Here is a 19,645-nt window from a genome sequence, read left to right as displayed (position 1 = left end):
ACATTTTTATTTCCTGTTTTTCCCCAGAACATGAAGCAAATAAATTAAATAATCTTATCTTCTGCCTCTAAAGTGACCTGCATAGAATCTGACTTAATGAAGAAAAAACAAATGTCTATTTGGTTGTTTGAAGATTGTTTTTTTAAAGATCTAGTTACAATGTTAGCTATGTTAGTTAGGCAGTGATATGTGATCAGAAAATAGTACTTACAATAATTGCAAACCACAAAAAATGCTAAATGTTTTATATACACCTTAGCCGTGAACTAACAAGAGGTAAAGCTTCTGGTAGTATTTGTACAATGTGCCAGGAAAAGAAAAAAAACAACATAAAAGCCCATCACTGAATATAAACAGCCACAAAAACATGCTTGCAATGTTTCTAAATGAGAAACATTATATTTTCTTATGAAAAGATGAACCAAAAGATTAGAGTTTGGAAAACTGAAGTTTCTAGATGAAAGCTGAAGAAAAATATAGGCTCTTGTACCTGTTGTTCCTGAAGTGAATATGTATAAAACAGATGACTTGAGGTTGTTGGCAGAGCGTCGATTAACTGGAACAGGGTCTTCAGATGCAGCCTCTATTTTGTCTAAAAGGGTATGCACACTTGAAAAAGTGGAGTCTTTTGTCATTATCCAAACACTAATATCTTTTTGGAGGTCAGGAAGAATTTCTTCCAGTGTCCCAAGCAAATCTTAAAAATTAACAGAATATAAAGTTACATCATCTCTTCAGAAAACTATCAAATAAAATATTCTTCCCCAAAAAAGTTTTATTAGTTTTATTCTTTATACTAGAAAGAGGAATGAAAGTCACCTCCATGGGCATAAATAAATAAAGTAATGATGAACTAGAACAAAAAGTCATTGAAAACTTGATATGATGTGGTAAAAATACTGCTGATCCCACAAGGTCTAATTGCCAACTAGCCCTCAAGCCAAAATGGTGAGCCTTTATTCCTAGCTGCTGAATCCCACCTCATTTTGGATAATCCTTGGTCACTGTGAAAACCAGAATGAAGTGTAGTTAAGTTTCAACTTCAAATAAAATGAAGGAATCTGTTGAAGATTCAAGGCAAATACATACATAGCTGGTAACTGGAGTACAGCTTTCCATGAATGTCCTCAGCAGCAGTCTCTCATCAAGTGGTATTTTTTAACAAAGCACAGAAGTGACTAATTTAAAAACACATAAACTATCATATATGTAGGAACCTGAATTTCACAGAATAGAAATATGATACAGGCCTGTGGCTTATTCAGACACTGCTGAAGAAGCATGTGGCTATTTTTGCAGTGCTTTGAGTGTTTTAGATACCTTAACGAGTTTGATTTTAGGTGTATCAGACAGTTTTATTTTATTTTATGTTTATTTTTTATCACATATTCATTCACTGAAAGCTGTTCCTTCACTAAAAGACATTTTTCTATTCAGTTTTACCGGAAGATAAATACAAACTCACTTTTATAAAACAAAAACAGTAGCATAACTATGTTGTTGGCTTATCAAGAAGAAAACCATGACAGAGCCCCAAATTAAACAAAAAGGAAAAATATAAATAGAAGCCAATCCTTAAGTAATACATTTGGTATTTATGTTTATGTTTCTAAGCATTTTTACAAGCTATCACTTTCTCAGAACATTGCATTGGCAATGAAGTACTAATCCAGGAACAGGCTCAAGAACAGGAATACTGCTTTCAGTAGAACTATTCATATACTTAAAGACTCATTTACACTTAACTGCTTTGCTAGATCTCAGCCTATGTAATTAATGTTACAAATACCCCCGAGGGTATAAATTTATGTTACTATCTCAGGTTTTAGAGAAGAATAAACAAAGTTGACATGACTCACACAGAACCTTATAATGAAGCATTGCCAGAGCCAGTACTTCAAATCCTCATCAAGTCCGAATATGGATACCACCAGCAGAAACCTCTTGCATAAATTTCACATTAAAATACCTGAAGATATTTAATCTTTCAGAAAACTACTTTTCTAATGACAGACTGCTTTATGTATTTTAATGAATGACATACTAATCTCTATTACTATAACAGAGATCAGCCTACTGCCACCAACTAAACATATGTCTTACAAACCTAAACCCTAACAGAGTACAAGTCCTATACATTTTATGGATGCTTAGCAAAGTATGACATTAAAATTTTGTGTTCTAACTTCCTTGTATTGCAGACTGATTTCAGGAAGGAATCATCCAAATAATTATGAAAAGCTAAAAGACAGATATCCTCCTGTTTAAAGCACTGGAGTATCAACTCCATTAAATATAGCAATGGAATGGAAAAATGTGAACATAAAATAATGTTAAGGACAAGAGTGTTAACTGCAGGAAACCTGATGCACTGAGAGTCAAGGTTCGTTGGCATAATAATTCTGTTTTGCTGCCATATTATAAAACTAGAGCATAATTTTTAAGTAATGAATATGAAAATATAATGTATTACCTGCAGTGAAATCCAGCTGTTAATAAACCAAATTTGATAGAATAACTATATACTTATTTCTTTCTTCTTCATTTTTGTCTTCCTGTTACCCACATGTATAGACATATATCTCCTAAATATACAAATGATAATTTTTGTAGGTAAAACTCAGTCTGAGAACCCAGCAAAAGAAGCACACATTAGAAGCGGCTGTAGCTGTGACTGTTGCAGCATTTCCTTGTTTTACATTGATAAATTCATTCCTTCTTGCATTTCCCTAAATTGTTTTGCTTTTTACATTTTTGAAAGCAATGAAACTGTATTACTTACCAATTCTTAACATGTAGACAGAAGGCATTCTTTTTTAGGACTGCATGACCCGAGGAAACTCACAAATATTCTTAAATCCTAAAACGCATTCAGAAGTTCTAGATGACATGCACACCAAGTTCGCTGCATATCTGAGTAACATGAAGTGTCAAAAAGAACAGACTTTTTCTCCCCCCACCCCTTTTCTGTCCTTCCTTCAAAGGAAGAAAGATAGCAATCACTGATTTCAATTCTATAGACAAAATAATTTAAGATTCAAGACTGACAGGAGGGCATAGCTCCCTTTTAGTAGAATGAAACATATTTACTCTAAATAATTAAGAGCTAGCTTCAAATAAAACATACATGTTGTTTATTGTTTCTGTAAGTATTGACTCATAAAATCTTTGGTTTTTTGCCGCTGCACAGAGGCTTGCTTGATTTTTCAACTACAATTGAACTATGAATTAATTCTAAAAGAGTTTTTCTTCTGTGCTCAGGAATCTAGTACTTGGAACAATATGTAAACAGCTTGTAATTATATGTTATCTTGAAAGAAATTTCTAGTTAGATAGCAGAGTACAGCAGAAACAAGAAGTGATTTCCTGAATAAAAAAAGGTAATTTAAAACAGCTGCATTTAAAGTGCCAGAAGCTGAAAATTACTTCTGGAACACAAGGAACATGGGGTCTTTAAAGGTAACTTTCAGTTGTACTAACATATTTCCAGAGAATAATCCTGTTACTAGCCAACAATGTTTTGTTCCATGAACAAAGATCTTCTGTGCCAGATGTTGTATAGGGCTCATTAGTCTTTACGTATTACCTTGTCCATGTGTCAGGAAAGAACAACCCTGTTGGAGGAGCTAGAGTTTGATTATGTCTAGAGGTACCTGGTATGTGTACTTTACCATACAGGAAAGCAATTTAATAAAGAAATTTAACTATTTAATCTTATGGTTTCTCTAAAGTGCTTGTTTACTTTTTACAGTCTGAAAGTACATTCAGGCCTTTGTTTTGGAAGAAATGACTGCTTATCTAAAGTTTGGCAATGCAGTTAGTAGTTCTGTGTGCATCTGCGTGCGTTCATAGATAGTTTGTATATGAATATTCACCATTTGTTATTTACCTTCTAGGGAAAAAAAAACCCACCCAAACCAAAAAAAACCCTGTCATTGGTCAAGATAAATATGTTCCTCCACTTTTTTTTTTCCTTTTTATCACTGTTGCTTTTAAAGAATTCATTGTTCAACAAAAAGTTTGCATAGCTTCCATTAAACTGGTTACATGGATATGTAACACATCTTTTCAGAAAGCAAGGAAAATATGTTTTCACTTTAATTCCTGTCCTAGGCTTCAAGTTGCACAAAAGGGTTTTTATGTTATTTTTCAACAAAGAAACAATGCAGCCTGTTGGCAAGGACACAATCCTACACTGATGAAAGGAATACATCAGATTATGAGATCAACTTGTACTGAACAGAAAGTTACTTGGAAGGAAACTGTATGAATTTTTTTTTACATAGCTTTGATGTGTACCCTGGTTGATATGCTCAGTAAGCCATGGCAAGTCCAAACTCTTCCCTACATCAGCCTCAGAAAATAATTGTTATTTGTATTTGATGCCCCAAGTGACTCCTTACACTGAGCACTTATTTTCACTAAGCAATAATAACAGAAATTAAAAGTCTGGTTTGGCCCAGGATCAGTGTTTGTATTTTGAAATGTCACTGAAGGCAGTAAAGGCAGTAAAACAGAAACCAGCTTGGGAATCACGGTTAGTGCTGCTTTCCATTTAAAGACCATTTCAGACAGAGACAGTAAAAGCAAGTGAGCTAAAAGACATGGTGACTAACAGTAAGTGTCTTCTGTAGGTCTTCTCTGGTTTCTTTGTCCTAAATGTTTCAGTCTAAATAGCCTTTTATTCCAAATAGTTAACAAAAGATAGTTTTGGTAAAATTCATTATTTTTTTTCTCTTCGTTACCAAGACATAAGAGATAATACTGCTACTTGTATATAGTACCATGTGACCTTAATTCACACATACCAAAAAGGACTGTTCACTCTCTCCAGGATATAGGTATCTTCTGTCTGAACTTTAATCCTGACAGTTACAGACCCTGATTCTGAGCTTAGATGGAAAGAAATTCAGAGCACACTCAGAAGTAGCAGAAAGCACTGCTGGTGCATCAAGAGTAGAGTCCTGTCCAGGAATGCCAGATGCTGTTGGACCAGGATTTCAGAATCACAGAACAGCTGTGTTTGGAAGGAGGTCATCCTGGTCCAACACCTCTGCTCAAGCTGGCCCACACAGAGCAGGCTGCCCACACATGTCCATGCAGCATGTACACTCCCTGAATAGCCTTTGCTATCAAGACTTCAGTAAATCAATCCCATGCAGTTAAATAGTCGTTTCACAGTTAAATCCTCACATCAAAAGTCATGATGGCAATCAGAGGTATCCTACTCAAACGTGAACTCTACCAATTACTAACACTGTAAATGCACTGGCAAATTCCATTTGTACCTTCTGGTGGGTCACTGAATTTTAAGTGTTGTTTAGTAGTATTGCTGTTACACAGCTACTGTCCAAAAGACAAAAAGTAATCCCTTGTTCAAGCAAGACTCCAATGAATATAAATATTCCCTAGAAAGGACACATTGCCTAAAAGGTGCCTTTATTTTAAGCAGTACCTTATTCTGCTGTTTAACCAGCATTTTTTTTTAACAAGTAAGGGTGGCATAATCTCATAACTTATGTGGCTAAGGACCAATACCTTTTAAAAGGTCAGATTGCTGTGTGGTCCTGATAGATGGGCATACAGCTGCTTTTTTTTCTCCAAGTTCCTACTTTACTTACATGTTAGTTAATGGTTGTTTTATTAAAATGCAGTTTTAAACTCCAATTTTTGAATCACTTTCAACATTCCACAGAATGGGAGTGGTGGTAGACAGTATTTCTGGGAATAGAAGTGTGAGAATATTACGTAACAAATTAAAGCAAGAGGTAACTGCTCTGGGAACACAGATGGCAAGTGAAAGTAGATAAAGCTAAAGCTCTCTCTGGCACAAAGGCTAGTGGAAATACTGGAAAGGAACACAAACTCTAAATATCTGTAAATCAAAGAATCTGTATCTGCATTACAACCTGCAGTTGAATGAGAAAGAAAAAAAAAAAAAACAAGTTACTTGATTTTGCTAAATTATATTGCTGTGATCATAAAAAATTCAGCCTCTTAGAGACAGACATTTCATATATGAAACAAACAAGAAGGAGAAATTTTAATGGTTTTATAGCATATCTTTGGCTTAAAAATAAAACATTCAGTTGCAGAAAGTTTGTAGAATATGTAAGTCAAAACCGAACCCCCAAAACTTAATTACTATTGGAAGACTCCTCTAAAGTTAGAAGAAGCAATCAAAATATCAGGAAATTGTAAGAAGTCTGAAGAAAGTCTGACTGCAAGTGCTGAAGGAAAGACAAGATGATACTAATTGGACCAGGTTACCAAACCACAACCTCTGAAAAATATGCAGGCACAAAAGAAAACTAAAAAGCACAAATTCCACAAATTAAAGTCATCTTGCAAGAGGCAGCACAAAACACTGAACAAGGCATGGAAGAAAATGCAACTGCAAATAGTACTGAGCCCATTTGGACAGAGGTATCACACTTGTTAAAAAACAAAAGCATTTGGAAAAATGACATGTATCAAGATGCTATCATCTCTCACAGAGAAAGGCTGCACCACTGTTCTGAGCAGGGAAGATTAATAATACACAATTATCTGTGGGAACAAATAGTCTGCTAATGTGATATCAGCAGAAGGTGCAAGGTTCCCTTTGGCACAAAGCAAACCTTAATTAATATTAAGTGGATTTGAATACAGGTTCCTGATTTAATGTGCCACTACAGACAAGAATTTCAAGAGCAAATTTGGTCTTGCTGAGCAGAAACAGTTAACGGGCAAAGTGTTAAGTGGATGATTTCTGCTGTGCTGCAGTATATGAACAAGTTCAAAGGTCATCCAAATAACTGAAAAGATTGTTTGTAACTGTTGAAGAAATGGAATTGCTAAGTCAAGCATATGTTTGTTTGTGGAGGGTAAAAAATATACATATTTTTTAAACTAGAATTTACACTATCCAGAAATAATGCCATTACATACTAATCTCTGATTTAAAAAACAATCTTAGTTGCCAAACACGATGCCTGACTATGACTATGATAGATAATGGACCACAGGTTGATTTGGTTTAGTGTAAACATTTTGCAAAAATATCTACTATGTTCAAGCTATGTACAATCCTGTGGAAAACTGTGCCACAAAAGCAAAACACACAGCTAAGTTCAAGTCATTCTTACTGGTAAGGATAATTCCTGGAAGCACACACTAACATAAGACATGGCCAGTAATCAAGGACATACCAGAACTTCACCTTGTTTCACAGAGATAAAAAAGATCCTCTAAGTCCCAAAAAAGAATACTGCAGAGCCCTGCAGGTTCAAGGGACTGACAAATGTAATGCAGAGACTGAAATACATGAATAACTTAAGACGACCAATATACAGAAGTCCAGCTCAGAGGCTAATTTATTGATATACCTTTGGTATTACCTGTCTGCACATAGCTATTCTTTTGTGAGCAGAAGCAGACTCATAGAGTAAGTTAGTTAACACAGTCATTCTTACCGTTAGCTGCTGGTAACAGTGAAGACTCGAGAAACACAGATCCCATTCCCGGTTCACTAATGTCTGTTTCACTCATCAGTTAACTTCTCATTTTAATAAAGACAATCTTAGATAAAAGTTTTGATCCAAAGTTCTCCCTCACCACAGACAAGAATTTGCTGAATATTAATTCCATTCCTCAATCTATACACGCAAAAGCACATATTCATGACACTGTGTTAAATTAGGGTGTTTTTTCAATTAAGAAAGCAAAATTAAAAATTGTCAGTTCAGAAACACTGTTGACATGTGCTCTGGGATTATATTTAAGTTGGATTTTGTTTCATTCTCTTGGTTTAATTACCAAGCATTCTTAAACCAGGATACCATATAAAATCAGAATGGCAAAATTTATAATTACAAAACATGCAAGGCGAAAAACCTGAACTATATTTTTGAAAGTTCAAATTTGCAGCAGCAGAGAACAAATGGGAGTAAATTCCACCATTTAGGTGTCATGGATGCAAAACCCTACATCCTGTGTAATAGGAAGAAAACAAGAACTTGTGAAATGGAGTAAGGCAGGTTAGACTAGAAGTAATAATTTTAGGGAGGTAAAACAACATTACTATTTAATATCCTGAAATACTGTTCTCAAACTAAATGTCAAAGTTCTCTGTGATCTTCTAGCATTGCAGGTTCACTTGCACTTCAGCATAAATACTAAGGCAAGTTTAGATTTTAGATCTGCCTTCATCTTATACATTCAATTTATACACAATTGAAGCCTACTTTGCACAGAAAATGCACAATATGCCTACGTAAGATTTTAAATTCTTCTGAAGAACTCGATAAAAATGTAGTACTCTGGAAACTTATGTAACACTATTATTTCCTATTCAATTTCTTCTACAATCTAACACCAAGAGTAAGTTGGTTACTACAAATCAATTCCCTATGTGCTACACCTGTAAAAAAAAAAACCCATCAATTTTAGTTTAGAAGACTGTGAAGTTGTGCAGCAGAGATTGTACAGTCTAAGCTTAGACCTTCAATTTTGCAGTGGTTCTGATCACTAGAAAGGAGGGGAAGTAGTACAGGAGAACAAAACTTATGCTTAAGTAAGATTAAAACTGACGTTTTAAAAAGAAATGGGAAATTAATAGACCATTTTAATCTTTTCTGAGGTACATGAGGGAGCTACTGAAGCAATTAACTCCTTGGAACAGGCTGTACTGAGCTGTTGCAAACTTTCTCGCAACAATCATTTTAAAGTAAAGGTTAAACCCATATCCCCAAAGCACAGGTATATTTGATTCTGCCCTACAGGCTTACAGTTCATGACCTCTTGAAGCTCCTTCTAGCCCTAGGTTTCTTTCATTCTGTGAAAATCTTAAAAGCAGATTTTTAATAAACAAGCTGGAGAGACAGTCTCGGGGGATATGTGACATTAAACTCTGGATGCACAAATCAAGCATATACTGTACCTGCTCCCACAACCAGTATGTTGGGCTTGCAGCTACTGACACAATGCAGAAGAGATCTGGATCGGACATTGAAGTTGAGAAAAGCCACCACACAGCCCAGCTTGGCCAGTCCAAACCACACATGGATGAAGTCTGGCTCGTTGCCCATCAGCAAGGCCACTGTGTCGCCCTTCTTCAGAGCCCCATGGTGTAGGAAGACCTGCGCTACCCTATTGCTTTTCCTGTCTACGTCCCGGTAGGTGTGCACCTTCCCTTCATAGATGAGAAATGGCTTGTGGGGCTGCTTCTCAGCCAGCTTCACAAACTTGTCCAGGATGGTGAAAATCCTCCCTTGCAGCCGGTACTTCTCCACTCTCAGCCCATACATCAGTACTTTCAGCAGGTACCTCAGGTCTGCCCAGAAGTAGGGGAAGATGACCCTTTGCATGAGGTACATGGAGACAATTCCGGCGACAGCGCCCGGTGCCCAGGAGGGCAGCACTAGGAGTGGATAAAGGTCGTCCCAGCCACTCATTTCCCTACAGCCAGGCGGCTTGGCACACGAGCCGGGACGCGGGGAGCGGGCAGGCACAGTGCCGAGTCTGCGGAGAAAGCCGGCAAGGGCTGGGGTTTCTCCTACCCTCTCCTCCTGCAGGGCGGTGCGCTACCTCTAGCGGAAGCCTGCAGCAGCTCCCGGCGAGGGAGCTGTAGGGCAGCTGGGGAGCCACAGCTACCGCCCCGCCGCCCGGAGCCGCCCGCACGGCTCAGCCCACCCCCGCTGCGGCGGGCCGGGCACGTGGAGGCGACAGGCCCCAGCGAGAGCGGCGAGGGGGGGCGGAACGGTGAGGCGAGGCGGGGCTCCTGCCGCACGGGTCCCGCCGGGCTGCTGCTGGCGAGGTGGTGGGGGCTGCTCCCTGCGCTGGTTGCATGAGGCGGGGTGTGCTCTCTCACCTCAGTCCACCGCCGGGAGCCGGGAAGACTCGGTAAGGCGGCGGCAGAGCGATGGACCCCATCCCCGGGAGGGCAGGTGCCCCCCCCCCCCCCCCCCAACGGACTAATCCCTCATTGCTTGTGGAGGTTCGGCCCCGAGGAGTCAGTTACCACCGCTGGACCCCGAGGCTCGTGGCCCAGGTGCTGTCACCATAGCGGCCCAGGTAGCCCGCGGCTCGTGCTCACACCCTACCTGGGCCTCCGGAGTAGCTTTAGACTGAGGAGACCAGCACTGCAACTACCCTGGGTCTAGCAAATACCTTAAGGAGCTGCTCTGTCCCCCTGGAAACGGGGCTGGGCCAAGGCTGAGGGTTAGCACACCATACAAATGCCGCCTTTGTCCTAAGGGAGGTATGCCTTGAAGCAGTCACACCTGGGCATGGTGCTGATCCCGATGCTGCAGAGGTCTGTACCCCAAGCACTTCAACATGCTCATGGCTCGGCACCCACTGCTGTTGCTCTTGGCTGATTTGCAAAATACTTCCGTGGCTCAGTGCATAACATAGAACTTACCTGTTTTAGTTCACCTGAATCTGGAGTTATGTAGACCATGGCATATCTTAATTGTGAGATCTGAAAGCTGACAGTTTGGCCTTGGTGGTCTTCTTTAGACACCAAGCCAGCTTTTCTCTGTTATTTGTGCACTTTAGAGTCAGTGAGGGATGCCATCTCTGGACAAAACAAATTTATATGCCAGACGATACTTCTTACAGACTCTCACAGGACTTTACGAACAGCTTGGAGGGAATCCCGTATCTGAAGGGATATGCTCACCTTCTTTTGAAGCTGACTAGCACAAGTGTTAGTAGAATCTCTGAATAGAGTAGTAACAACTCATCACTAGGTTATTTCTAGAATCCTCCTTTGCTATATTGCTGAAGATACTGGCTTCTCATGGCCTGGACAGGTGTATATTTTTCTGGGTTGGAAACTGGCTGGATGGCAAAGGCCAAAGAATGCCAGTAAATGGTATCACATCCAGTTGGCCACTGCTCACTAGTGGTCTCCCTCAGGGCTCAGTGTTAGGGTCAGTGTTGTTTATTATCTTCACTGATGATCTGGATGAGAGGACCAAGTGTAAATTTCTGGATGACATTAGGTTGATCTGCTGGAAGGTAGGAAGGCTCTGCAGAGAGATCTGCACAGGCTGGATCAGTGGGCTGTGGCCAGTGGGATAACGTTCCACAAGGCAAAGTGCTGGGTCAGTGGGTGATGAGCAATTGTATTGTGCATCACTGCTGTTTGGTTGGGGCTTTTGTTTGTTGTTGTTGAGGCTTTTTTTTTTTCTTTTGGTTTTATACTTCATGAAGTTGGCATCAGCCCGCCTCACAAGTGTGGCATGTTCCCTCTGGATGGCATTCCTTCCCTCCAGCGTATCAACCGAACCACACAGCTTGGTGTCATCGGCAAACTTGCTGAGGGAGCACTCAATCCCACTGTCCATGTCAGCGACAAACATGTTAAACAAGACCGGTCCCAACACCGCCCTCTGAGGGACACCGCTCGTTACTGGTCTTAAGCTGGACATTGAGCCATTGACCACAACTCTTTATGTGCAGCCATCCAGCCAGTTCTTTATTTACTGGGTGGTCCACCTATCAAATTGATGTCTGTCCAATTTAGGGACAAGGATGTCGTGTGGGACAGTGTCGAACGCTTTACACAAACCCAGGTAGATGACATCAACTGCTCTGCCCCTGTCCATCAGTTCTGTAGCCCCATCATAGAAGGCCACCAAATTGGTGAGGCAGGATTTCCCCTTAGTGAAACCATGCTGGCTGTCACCAAGCACCTTGTTGATTTTCATGTGCCTTAGCATGCCTTCCAGGAGAATCTGCTCCAAGATTTTGCCAGGCACAGAGGTGAGACTGACTGGTCTGTAATTCCCCAGGTCATCCATTTTCCCCTTCTTGAAAATGGGGTTTTTACTTGATGATCTTAAGGTCCTTTCCAACCCTAACTATTCTGTGATTCTATGATTCTATATCTATGTTATTTCCCTTTTCATTTTTAGTAGTATGATACTGTACCTTATTATTAAATTGTTCTTACCTCATCCCATGGGTTTGACTTTTTGTTTCTTGATTCTCCCCATTCTTTGGTGGGGTGGAGTCAATGTGTGAACAAGTTAGTGGCTGTGTGGTGCTCAGTCACTGGCTTCTTCCCTACTTCTACCCAAGTCTTTCTCTTTATGTGTAAGGATCTCCTTAGTGTCTTTTAGAGCTTTATCACAGAAGCAAGAAAATTGGTGTCATTGAAGTGTCAGTGAAAATGATCATGGCTGAGGAAGCAACAGTTGCAAAAGCGCTGAAAGGATGATCTGTACAGATAATGAATAAGTTTCCAGGCAATCAGAATAACAAATGTATTGCTTCTGACAAGCCCAGGAGGCCCACACTCTGACTAAACCACAGCACAAATGACTTATAAAGGGACAAACCTGCCCTCTCACCTGTGAAGGATAACAACAATGTTCTAGAATATCACACATCCAGTGCTCTCTTGTTACCCAATAGGTGATAAAAAAACATGGAACTAATAAAGAACTCAAGTAATTCAATTCAAATGCTGCAAATAGATTCCTCAAATTATTGTGTTACTACAAGAAGACTTTCTCCTCCATAGTAAATATGATACAAATTTCTGCTCTACAAACTCAACTTGTAAATAACTAAATCAAAGTACACACTGCCTTGCTTGGTGCAAAAATGTTACTGCAGAACTGAAACAACAGATCACTGATTTCTTATGCATTTTGGCATACATTTCGTGTCATGCAGTTGGAGAAATGGTACTTTATTGCTGAGAGAAAGGAGCTTTTGAGGTACATTTTTTACCAATTCCCCAGTAATCTTAACAGGAAAAGTTCAGTTTATTCTGTTTTTTTTCTGCCCTGGAAACTGCGGGACACAAGAAATAATGGAATTTTAATTCTGGCCATTTGACTCAAGCCAAAGCTCAGCTTCGTGCACATTACTTTATGTCATTTGAAAAAAACTTAGCTCCTTAAAATCCTGGGAATCATATGAACTCTCTTTCCTGTGGTCCCATTAAGCACTGAGAATTGAATGAGAGGGTCAGGGAGAAAGGTGGGCTGAGACAGCAACAAACATGTTGAGAAGTGGCAGGCAACAGCTTCTTAAACTGCTTTTCAGAACTAAGAATGCTCCTTACTACTGGGACATCTTTTCTTTAGGTAGTTGCATAGGCAAACTGTGTTAAACCGTGAGAGGTCTTTGTCAGTTCCAACTGCAGAACAGTCCATTTTAGCTCAAAACTCTATTGTTTTGAGTAACTTTTAGCATAAAGTTTTAAATCTAGACTAACACATTTGGCTTTGCCCCAAGGGAACAGAGAACAAATGCTTGAAATGCTGAATTCTGTTCACAGCTGTCTCTAGTACTTTCCTGGTTTACCACTAAGACTGAGGCCTGGTTAGATTAAGAATATACAGACACAGCTTTGTTGTATGAATGCTGTCTGGACATATACTGGAAACAAATTCAAGCAAACTAAATAGTGTAAAACTAGATTACAAATAGATTTCATGACTCTTTAAAAGCAATAGTGGCAGTGGGCTGATAGTTTTTTATTGATGCAGTAGTGTTGCTTACATGTAAGACATAGTGGAGGTATCTATTATGTGTTGTATTGCATATACCTGTACATTTACAGAAGACAGTTCCTTACTTACAAAGTGTAGTGGAGGTATCTATATACGTTGTATCCTATACAGATGTACATTTACGGAAGATGGAATTATTTAGTTTTGCAGTTTTGCAACTGCTGAGCATCACTTCTTCCAGAAACATGTTTTGTGCGGAGTTAGAATTTTGTCTGGCCTTCCTTAGGTGAAAGTTTGGGCCAGTGTTTGTGGTGTGCTTTTTGTTGTTGTTGTTGTTTTTGTTGTTTTGTTTGGTTGATTGTTTTTGTGTGGGTTTTTGTTTGTTTATTTTGTTTGTTTTGTTTGTTTTGTTTGGTCATTTGGTTGTTTTTTAATAAATAATAAGGAAATTAAATGCTACTGTAACCTGTCCTTGAAGTAACATAAAAACCCAGCTGTACTGTTACTTGTTTGACTAGAGTTTAGCATTGTTAAGTGCTATGTGAATGTGCATAATGAATAAACGGAAAGACTGTGAGCTATCCTTACATGTTGATTTGAAAGAAGAAGATAGAGGGAGGTTTAAAGATACTCTGGTTTGCAGTGATTAATTTGAAGAAGGGAGAAAGAAAGCTGAAGGGGAAGCATTCTGCCACGTAGTGCAGATATGGCAAGAAATGAGAACAAAACTATTCGAAGAGTCAGATCTATGTGAAGCTCTGTGTATACTGATGAGAGTGAAAGAAAAAGCTGCAGGTGGTAGGTAACTGATAGAGCACAAAAGGAAAATAAATACAGAATAACCTGTGAATGAGAGAGATGTATTTTAAATATACTGTGCTGTGAGCTGAAAATCAGACAGGCAAGTGAGCAGGAGATTGCATTTACTAAGGTGTCTAATGACTGGCACATGAAAGACATTAGTCATGAGACCAGTGAAGGAAGAATTTTGTGCTTTAGATATTACCAGTGCTGCTAATGCCAAAGAACAGAAATGACAAGCAAGATCCTAATGTAATAACTCTGATACACTGAAATACTTAGTTTCAAAGAAAAATTGTGAATTGTCCCTCTTTCTCTCAGCTGTGCACAGAAATTATATCAATCCTCTGAATTCATTATCTAAGTTTCTTTGTAAGGTTAAGATTTATTTGTATCTTGTCATCCTCCCCTAGGGAGGAAGGAAATTTCTATAGTTCTGTAAGTTGTTTTTCAGTAATTTACTCATTTGTATAATAATGGGTAAGATGAGGCAGGAAATTTCATTAGACAATGAAAGAGTCACAGCATTCAGGTGAAGCAGTACTGGAGTTGGATTCGATCACTGCCTGTGCCTCAATTCCTGCGTGACGCTAGATTAATTACTTATGCTGTCCCCAAATTGGGTGATTTAGCCAAGCTATATGCCTAACCTTAGACTTTAAGACCCTCTTAGACTCTTGATTTGATTATTGATCAAACAACTATAGATTAGGTCATGGGGAGCCATGCTTTATATGCTATGCTAAGTGGGATGCTGAAAAATTGAACCCTTAAAACTTATCAGACACATTTGATTAATTTTTCTGAGTCAAATTCAGCACACAGGTATCTGTGAGGTAGATGGGCCAATACAAGAGTTGGTTATAATGGGAGCTTGCACAAAAGGAGATTGAGTATGACTAAGATAATTTAGAATCACTTGTCTGGCCAAGTTAGTCTAATGTCTAATGTGGGATGAGTTGAATTGGTTGCTTGACCACCCTGACAAGGTTTCAGCTGTATCAGCAGTGTAAGGATGTGGCTTATATGCATGCGTTGCCCCTGCACTGGGCGTGAATCTGTTGCCCATGATTAGGGTTCTAGTGCTATTCTAGATTCCTTGGCAAAAAATGCCTGACCTTCAGGTGCTATACAGAAGGTGCTAAGCCAGTCTCATGCATCCCAAGTGGCACTTGTATAGCTCAGTTTAGGTAGCTGGTCTAGCCTCTGATGTTAGAAGAGCAAAATTCACCACCAGAATTTTTGCTATCTACAGTGTCAGGTTTTTATCCAGTGGAGATGTATGCATATTTACTAATATTTTTAAAAGTAAATAGCACAGGATTTGAAAGGCTCACAGATAAATTAATAATTTTATTTCATGTTAACTAATTAATATCAGCAGCAAAGATAAAATTTTCTGCATGCATGAGTCAATGAGTGTAACACAGAGTACTCAACTTTTAAGTAAGCATGAGCTACCATGTGCATTGAATAAAGTAATAGTGGCCTGGGAAAAATGTGTGTTATTATGGGATTAAAATTATTAACATAGGACACACTTGCAAGTGGTAAATTCATTCTGTGAAGGAAACTTAATTAAGGCCATTCCAAATATTAATTCTAAAAAAACCATCTAAAAATTCCTATATTTTAAATGTGGTGACATTTATTTTAGGGAAGTAAAACCTCAAAAGTATAGGAAGAAATATAACCATTAATCAGCTTCCTGTTAGATGTCATGAGCTGGAATCTGTTTTACCCCTTACATTACATAGAACTCATAACCTCACACCACAGACAAACCACTGAGCCCTAAATTATTTAGTATACTTTAATTATTCTGCTCAATTTCCCTTCAACAGAAAGCATTTTGATGCCTTGGAGTATGATATTTCCCAATAATGAAATATAAAGAATTTTAATTTTCTTCTGGTGGAACTCAGATGGAAGAAAAATATCTTATTGAAAAGCATGATTAGCTAAAACTAAAATATTTCCCTGTAAGACCTCAATGTAGGAAGAAATTATACACAAATTGATCAAATTCTTCTGTAGTGTAAAAAAAAAGTAATTTTGATGCTATATTTTTGAGACATTATGCCTTTTAATATCCGGATAGCACACTGTAGAGCTGCATGTATGTATATACGTATTATCTGAACCTGGCTAATTAATTTTACATTTTACTCTGGTAGATTCAAGACCATGTTCTTGATTTTGCTCCTTTCACAGCTCCTGCCTTGCTAATCGAGTACAGGAAATGGATGGCTCTGACTATTCAAAGGGACTCTTACTTGACTCTTGAGGGCAGCTAAGCATTTGGCGAGAAAGGTCAAAAACACCTCTTAAGTCAGAGTCAGATGAAGATTTGAATGTGAATGTAAATCTTGTAGAAAGGATATTCTGGTGCAGGGCAAGAAAGATATGAGTCTTCAAAGCATGGAGAAAACATGCTTTTCAGAAAATTGAATGGAAAAAAAAGTGGACTTCTTAGTACGAGGTGCCATGATTTTCACATCCTTTAAATAGGTATCCTAATGACTGCAGTTTGACTGGACTTAAGTTATGGGTGATTTGAAAGTAACTAAACATATAGGCAGTGCATGCCATGATTTTTTTGTTATTCTTATAATTTTTGTTCTACACTACTAATGCAGACCATAGTATCCCCATTAACTTTTTAAGATATGTCAAATAATAAAAATTACTTCTATGTAATCTTATCTTGGTTTGGAATACTATAACATAGAAGTATAGCAGAAAGTCTTCCAATGATCACCAGGGAAGCTTTCTGGCGTGCTGGCCTGTGCCAGAATAATGTGGATACCTTGAGCAAAACTGCAACAATGAGTAAATACAACAACTGGTTCTAAGATATCATCTCTGAGCTAGACACCTAGCATTTCAATTCTGTTTGAGTATGTGCTAGGGGGACAAAAGTTAATTTAAAAATAATTTTTTAAAAGTCTTTCTAATCAGTGTGTTTTGAATAGCTACCAGTTGGAAGTGTTTAGTCTTTTTATTTATTATCCTGTTGGATTTCTAGGTGAAAGGGTTCCTGGAATCGTCCTTCAAAGGATTAGAACAGGGTGTTTTCCTCCTGTGCCTTCAGGCATGCCTAAGATAGTTTTCAACGTGCCTCTGTCTTCTGAGCTTTCATGTTTCTATTAAGGAAGCAGTATGCCAGAGAACATGTGTCCCTTACTTGTGCTTTCCTTACTGTACTTTGATTACACTAGAAATTTTACCTGATGACTCTGAAGATATTATCAGTGTTGGCTGATATAACAGTTTGTCAACTGCAGCCTCTTCTCGCTAACAGTTCTTCCCTTTACTTGTACTCCCATTTCAGAATCTTTCCCTATGTTTTTAAAAATCCTGTCTTCTATATGGAACACCATTTTGAGAAATACTTTGTCATCTGGTATAATTGGGCTATGCTAAAATACTGATTTAAATTCAGTAGCAAAGCTTGCTGCTCATTTTCTTAGTTTTCTCCTCACATCCTACTTTTCTGTTTTATGGAAATAAAGAGTGGAAACAAATCTCTTGAATGCGTAAAACCCAAATTAGAATGGGTGAGGGAGAAAATTATTTTACATACTTGACAGTTACAGGTACTGGTATTTCTCTGCACATGTTTGGGCCTTTTCTTCTGAATTGTAAAACCACAGTCATTTTGTGGTGCAAGAGACTCATTCCTCAAGCATATTCTACCTACACCCAGGCTAGTGTGATTGTAAAGCAAAATACTGTTTTATTAAGTCTCCTGTATCAAGTTGGTGTGGGTTTTTTTACAGCTAATAAGTTTCTGGCACACATGAATTTCAGGTTTTCTTGAAGCAATGTTTGGCATGCTCTTTGTGCTCCAGTTTTTTCTTGGTATTCTTCTTTCCCTTTTCACAAGGCAGCTTACTCTGAGAGATGACTGAAAACTCCCACTTTGTGTTACTGTGACTCCACACAGCATTACCAAGCAACAACAGCAGCTCAATATGCTGGGACAAGCCAGGTACTGAGTATGCCCACAATACAGGCAGCAGTAACCTCCCTGAGCAGAAGGCAGTCCTGTTGCACCTCGACACACAGGGGGTCTGGAATACTCCAATGTAGGGGCTGTCAGCAGTTGAGAGAAGGCCAGGGGATTGTATCAGGTGCAAAGTCCAGACAGTGAGCCCAGATAGGAGATAAGGCCAGAGGTAGGACTAGAAACAAGGATACAGCAAGGTCCACCCACAGAACTGGGACAGCATGGTTCAGGTAAGAGTGACTGTCCAGACCTCAGCTTAAATAGAGCTCTTAGGGACCTTGCGGTGAAGTAGAGCCAATCCCAGGGACTGGGTCAGGGCTATCAAGGCCAATTAGTGGCACCTGCCCGTCATGACACTGTCTGGGACTTGATTCTCACAGATTCTAGGAAGACGCATTGCCCTCTGACTGCAGCTTGAGCCTCAAATCTTTAGCAGTTTTCTGAAAAGCGTTTCTGGAAAAAAAAATAGTCATGTATGTTCATTCAGATAACTTGTCATGTGGCATATAGATTACATCTGTCATATTCAGCCACTGTAACTGATAAACTTCATAAAGTTAATGAGGAAGAAGTAACTCAATCAGATATTTTAATGTCATTAATTTGCATTTATTTGATACAGTCTGTATTACATGCACAGAAAATATTTTGTGTGTGTGTCATTTTATGATGTTTCTAAGCTGTAAGATGAACATTTCAGACAAATTGGCCATCTTAGTTTGTAACTGCCTGGGGTGTGTCTGTCTGATTAAGTGGTTATCTTAAAAATGAGGAGGTAAATATGTAGGTATCTTCAAATGCTAGCTTGGTAATAAAAGAAAAAAGGAAACTGGTAACAATAAGGCAAGTACAGACACTTATAAAAAAATCAGCATTATGGGAGCAAATAATTATGCTTTGTTTCTGAAAGGGATTTTCTTGCCAAAACCTTCAGCTGGATGCAGTTTAATTACTTTTTATATCTATATGAATGATCTTGTTGCAAAATGTAGCTTTCATGCCAGGCTGTTAGAAAAGTAATTTTCAAGGATACGTCTGTGCAGTGGCCAATTTATTTTTTTTAACAACTTACTGTAATGAACATTTGTAACCTGCACTGTACACTAGTCCATTAATGACTTAATAAATGTCCTGTTGGCTAATCACAGCCTCAGAGTCCTGTCTCAACAGTGTTAACAACCCCCTTATAGTGTGAGTATTAGTGGTCAGTGAAGTACTAATACAGGCTAAGGTAATATCATTTTGTATTGGCATGCTATCCACACAGGTGCCACTATACTGACAGCACTGAAAATCACTTTGACATGTGTTAGTCACCTCCAGTTTCAACAGAAATCGAAAGGAATTCTGGAAGCTTTGAGGAGGTCAGCTGACCATG

The 19,645-nt window shown here is 38.7% G+C and overlaps 1 protein-coding gene across 3 annotated transcripts in view; it reads right to left on the bottom strand.

The window, feature by feature from the left end:
* Nucleotides 1-9,755, bottom strand: part of SLC27A6 (solute carrier family 27 member 6) — a 42,140-nt gene extending 32,385 nt beyond the window's left edge. For 2 of the 3 annotated variants that reach the window (XM_061378212.1, XM_061378128.1), the window contains exons 1-2: nt 8,921-9,755; nt 491-697 (exon numbers count right to left, since the gene is read on the bottom strand). In XM_061378212.1, coding sequence (XP_061234196.1) covers nt 491-697; nt 8,921-9,434 — 721 coding nt within the window. In that variant the 5' untranslated portion in view covers nt 9,435-9,755. The remainder of the gene's footprint in view (nt 1-490; nt 698-8,920) is intronic. The other variant, XM_061378050.1, reaches the window with a different exon arrangement.
* Between the last annotated feature and the right edge of the window lie 9,890 nt (nt 9,756-19,645).

This window comes from Neopsephotus bourkii, unplaced genomic scaffold (genome assembly GCF_033783945.1).
Source record: "Neopsephotus bourkii isolate Nb327-2 ecotype Australia unplaced genomic scaffold, CSIRO-AGI_Nbou_v1 NB_30, whole genome shotgun sequence".
Classification (NCBI taxonomy): Eukaryota; Metazoa; Chordata; class Aves; order Psittaciformes; family Psittacidae; genus Neopsephotus; species Neopsephotus bourkii.
This window is presented reverse-complemented; position numbering and strand designations above follow the sequence as displayed.